This window comes from Aotus nancymaae, unplaced genomic scaffold (genome assembly GCF_030222135.1).
Source record: "Aotus nancymaae isolate 86718 unplaced genomic scaffold, 86718_ANA_hifiasm-v0.15.2.pri h1tg000006l, whole genome shotgun sequence".
NCBI lineage: Eukaryota > Metazoa > Chordata > Mammalia > Primates > Aotidae > Aotus > Aotus nancymaae.
Window position 1 is genome coordinate 43,348,768 of NW_026988417.1, and position 5,454 is coordinate 43,354,221.

Here is a 5,454-nt window from a genome sequence, read left to right on the forward strand (position 1 = left end):
AGTTGAAAGGAAGATTACTAGGTTTAATATTTATAAATATTTTTAACAGAAGTCTGTCAATTTTAGTTTGCATTTGGTACTACTTTCTCAGTTATAAGTGGTCTTAAAAAGACTTAGTTTGGAAACTTAAATACATTTTGAATTTAATGAAAGAACATGATTTATTTTTGAACTACATAAAAATAAAATATTCCAGCTTCCAGCATTAAGGTAATATGTTCAAGATGGATGTTTTACATATGCAGTCAATTCCACACTTAACAGAAATTCATAGACTATGGGCTATGGATTAAGATCAGGAAAAAATTTCTTTCATACCATGAGGCAAGAATTAACTGCAACAGGGTCAGAGCAGGGATTCCTGTGTTATACAAGGACTGTAGTGATGCCTAATCAAACAGGCATTTGCCCTCAACCCATAGCCTCAGTAGCTTTTTGGAATTAAAAATGCGTTTCCTGCATTCTAAGAAGAACAATAGAATACCTATGTTTGGAGTAGAGGTTAGGTATCCATTGGGCTGCTTGGAAACAGAAACACAATTTTTATAATGATTTCTTTTGAAGAAATAAGTTAAGAAACTTTTAATATTTGGACCACAACATAGTTGGAGCTATAACAGCCTCAAAGTTAGGGACCATGTCTGTTTTATTCTCTCCCTGTTAATTTGCTTTGTATTCTGTATGGTGCTTAACATGGTGTCTTTCATACAGTAAATGTTTAATAAGTGATGCTTTCTGAAGAAAGGATTTTAACAGTACTTGTGACAATAATCTGGTAATAGAGTATATTGTCACTTTATGACCGTCCTGCTGAAAATCTTTAGAAACCAAACATAATTTTGCAAGTCCAGGCACCAATTGTTTTAAAAATAAGACAATAGGAGTATACATGTTCTTGTCTGTGATTGGGACAACTTGTAAGCCTAATTGTTAGACTTCAGTTTGTAAGTTAAACATTTAGATGCTGTTTTGATTGACATTGCAAGCTTTGACCACTTTGTTAAAAGTAATAGCTGAAACTAAGTACTCGTATGTATGCTAAGGTAGGCTCTATTTTAATGCTTATTATGTACTAGGCATTGCTCTAAATGGTTTACATGTATTAACTCATTTAATCCTCACAAAAGCCCTGTGAAGGGAGCTGAAGGGCCAAATAGGAAATCCAAAAGTCTTATTTATTAATAGCATTTTATGAGAGCCATAGTATTTATTAAAACATAGAGTTGTCATTGGGAATAGAAAGCTAAATAGAAACTCAACTCATGAATCTGAAAATGATCCATTAATATATAATATTGTCTGAAGCCTGCCAGCTGCTGGGAACATTGGGAAGGCATGATATTTGTCTTCAATAAACTATTTTCTATGTCAGGTTCACCAATTTCTTTTCCTTCCCCCTGTAAACATATTCCCCTTGCTTTGGCCAGTGATTTAATAAAACATAAAAAGACAATAGCATTTAGATCCATTCACAAGAAACTGTATATGTAATATTTTGATGGAAAGTTAGATCTCTTTGGGGAGTGTAATGGGGCAGAAAATAGACATTTTGTAAACAGTAAAAAAGCTAATCTCTTGGGAACTGTAGTATTTATCACTTGGACTTTTTTCCTTTTAGTTTTGATTACGAAGATGCAGGCTACCAGACTGCAGAACTTGTGAAAATGGATATTCTACTGAATGGAAATACCGTAGAGGAGCTAGTAACTATTGTACACAAGTAAGCTTAATAGAAACTAATCATGGAATGCAAAAATACTCACTTTTGATATGTTTTTATTTTTTGCTTATTTTTATTTGAGCAGCTGCATTTAAAAAACTATTAAATGTAATTAAAATAGATTTCACACTCTTCTTTTCCACACTTTTCTATAGACTACTAAAAATAGAAAAGAAAGAGTTATAATAGTCTAAAAGAATGTGTCATAGAAATGTTTCCCCTTACCATGTAAAAAAAAAAAACGTTTAAAAAATTTTATGATGATAGATTTAGAATTGGGAACAAAAAGTTTTTTTATATTTGAAAAAAAATTATAAAAAGGAAAAACCTGTGTTTAAGAAACAGCAGATTGGTTAAAATAAATTATGCAACACACTTGTTGTTATTTTAAGCCATTAAAACTTGTGGTTTAAGATTTATTGACATAAAAATATCTATTAAATAAGAGCGTTAGAATGTATCATAAACACTGATCATACTAAAAAAAAAAACTAAAAAAAAATGACTAGAAAGATATGTTTAAAATAAACATTCCAAAATGTTTTAGGTTTTCAGTAGGTAAGGAAAGAGAATCAAGAACAGTTTCTATACTCTAATACTGTCTATTTCTAAATTTTCTGTAATCATATATTACCTTTTTAATTCAGAGAAGTTGTTTGTGATTCAGAGTTAAGAGATGTTTATGATAATTCCATTTGAACCTCCTTAGATCACCTTTACATTGATTATGCAACTAACTAGGAAGATATTTGAAATATTCTTATTTATGATATATATACAATTGTATTTTTCTGTCTCAGAGACAAAGCACACTCGATTGGCAAAGCCATGTGTGAACGGCTCAAGGATTGTCTTCCTAGGCAACTGTTTGAGATAGCAATTCAAGCTTCTATTGGAAGTAAAATCATTGCAAGAGAAACGTGAGTTGAAATTCATTTTTGTTCTTGAGTCAGTTTCAGAAATGATATACCTAAAAAGTTAAAGAATATTGAACATTGTAATTTAACATTGGCCTAAGCTTTATTCTTACTTGAAGAAGCAGTATGATAGTGCTCTCCATTTTTCTGATTTAAGTAATGACTGTTACTTTGAATTACTTATATAGCACCATTGGATGATATGATTTGCAATTAGTATAATGTATATGGGTTTGAGGAATTGTTTTAATTTCTACTCATATTAATGAATGACTATATTGAATTTCCTGGGTAAGTAAGTTCTTTATGGTTTTATCCTTTTGGGCAGATTATAAATTAATAGAAACTGAAACTAAAAGGTTTTGTCTTCCAAATGACAAAATTACAATTTTTTTTTAACCTGAAGCATTTAATATCACTTCCCCACTTCCCCAGAGCTAGGGAGGTCATAAATCAAAGAATGCTAATCCTGTGTTAGGATTTGCATTCTAGATTAGAGACCTCACATGAATTATAGTAGATATGGAAGATAGGCTTTCTGTAGGACACTAGTCTTTCATGAAATGTAATACATAAATCAGAACACTGGCTGGGTGTGATGGCTCACATTCTGTAATCCCATCTACTTGGGAGATTGGGGCAAGAGGACTGCTTTGAAACTATCCTGGGAAACATAGTGAGACCCTGTTTCTTAACAACAACAAAAAAGACAGAAAAATAACAATGAAGAACACTGAATAAGCTACTCTGCTTGTAACAGTAAGTGCAGAATATGTCTTGTAGCACTTCCCATTTTCCTTTCTTTAATGATGCTAAGACTTCTGGGAAATAGGAAGTACCTCCTCAGTTACGAAAAGTTGGCAATTGCTATTAAATTCTACCTTAACCCAAACCTAATGGGGAAATACAAACATCATTTTAATATAGACTTGAGGTTAATTTTAGGCCCATTGTTTGCAATACGTTTTATTTCCTAACACTATTTTGCTTCGGTTAGTTATTCTATTTCATAAATACCAAGACCAGGCAGAATGGAGATGATAACCAGGGAACCTCCTGGAAATTGCAATTTAAGAGTTAGCAAGTGCTCATTCTACCATAAATGTGTTGAGATAGAGAATACCTTAAAAAAACAGATTTCTCTGTCTTAAGGAATATGTAAAGATGGAGCTGTTTTTAAAATTAGAGTGATCTAGAAATTTCTCAAATGTTATAGATTAGTTTATAACTGCTGGTGTGGATATATTTATCTTCCTAGCCACTCCATCCACATTCAGTATGAGGCAGCAATAAGATAATAAACATTTTTTGTTTTTCTGTAGTAGTGGGAACAGTATTTTAAGAATGAGTGAAAAATAACCTTATATAATTCTTGTAATCAAGGTCACATCACGCTTGAATTTGGCCTAATCAAACCTGACTGCTACAAGCCTTGACCTTTTTTCTTAATGTGTGTTGATAAACATGTTGAATTTATTTGTTCTTTTATGCCAAGTACATGAAAATAAATACAAGAGCATTTGAGGTATCTATATGCTTATAGCAATTTTACATAGGTAATAATACTATCATTAAAATTTACTAGTAAAGGGGAGATTGTTTTTGGTAAGAAAGTGCCTTTAAACAGTATAATGGAATTATGTACTTAAACAAAATTTTCTCTTTTACAGTGTGAAAGCCTATAGGAAAAATGTTTTGGCAAAATGTGTATGTATCTAGCTATATTTATTTTACTTTATAACTTTTATGGCTTTTAAACCAAAGAGGGCATAAACTTACTGATTTCCATTGTTGGTTTGTATACATCCTTTATCTCCAAGTTTTCTTTTTGAATAGGTAAATTTCAGCTTGACCATGGCAACTTGTTCATTTTGACCATATCCTTAAATATTTTTTCATCTTACTTATAAAATAAAAATCTGTAAAAATTTTTTTATTTTATGAAAATTGTTCTTATATGTAATACTAAGGAAGATTTTTATAACAGTTATTTTGGTGATTGGGTGTTATATGTTTTCTTGATCTAACATATAATGAAAGATTTTGAAAATAGTGCACTTTATCTTACAATTGAAATCTACCTCTGACACTGCTTTGCCAGTTTGCTATTATTCAGCTGTTAAAAAATTATTCTTGCCTGGGCTTGGTGGCTCACACCTGTAATCCCAGCACTTTGGGAGGCTAAGATGGGCAGATCACTTGAGGCCAGGAGTTAGGAGACCAGCCTGGCCAAAAAGGCGAAACCTCATCTCTACTAAAAATACAAAAATTAGCCAGGCATGGTGGTACATGCTTGTGTTCTGTTACTCGGGAGGCTGCAGCATGAGAGGTTGCAGTGAGCAGAGATCACGCCATTGTACTCCAGTTTGGGTGACAGAGAGAAACTCTGTCTCAAAAAAAGAAAAGAAAAGAAAAAGTATTCTTAAATATTGTTGAGAATTGAATTATCAATTCTTTCTCCAAATGCTCAATATAGGTTTTGGCACATTTATTCCTATGTGATTAAGAGTTTTCTATATTAGACTGTGGGTTTATAGTCAAAATTCCAAGCCTAAAATCAGTAATGAGATTGATAATTCTTGACATGCATATTGTAATACTAGGTTTCCTTGGGGATCTTCACCTCCATCCAGAATAAAGCCTTTATCATTCTTGAGAAGACAGTAAAATTAGGATCTGCTAGGAAGATTAGAGAGATGTCTGCCTTATGGATAATTTGGTGTGGTTGTTAAGATTGTACTGATGTCTCTATGTAATCATGTGATTATATATTTTTTAGAATGACTTAGACTTCTAATTTTTTAAAATATCTTTCAG

At 31.8% G+C, this 5,454-nt stretch overlaps 1 protein-coding gene across 3 annotated transcripts in view; it reads left to right on the forward strand.

Annotated features, from left to right (window-relative positions):
* Positions 1 to 5,454, forward strand: part of GUF1 (GTP binding elongation factor GUF1) — a 41,391-nt gene that overhangs the window by 15,722 nt on the left and 20,215 nt on the right. For all 3 annotated transcript variants that reach the window (XM_021670381.2, XM_012441114.3, XM_012441112.3), the window contains 3 exons: positions 1,619 to 1,720; positions 2,521 to 2,640; positions 4,308 to 4,344. In XM_021670381.2, the coding sequence (XP_021526056.1) occupies positions 1,619 to 1,720; positions 2,521 to 2,640; positions 4,308 to 4,344 (259 nt within the window). The remainder of the gene's footprint in view (positions 1 to 1,618; positions 1,721 to 2,520; positions 2,641 to 4,307; positions 4,345 to 5,454) is intronic.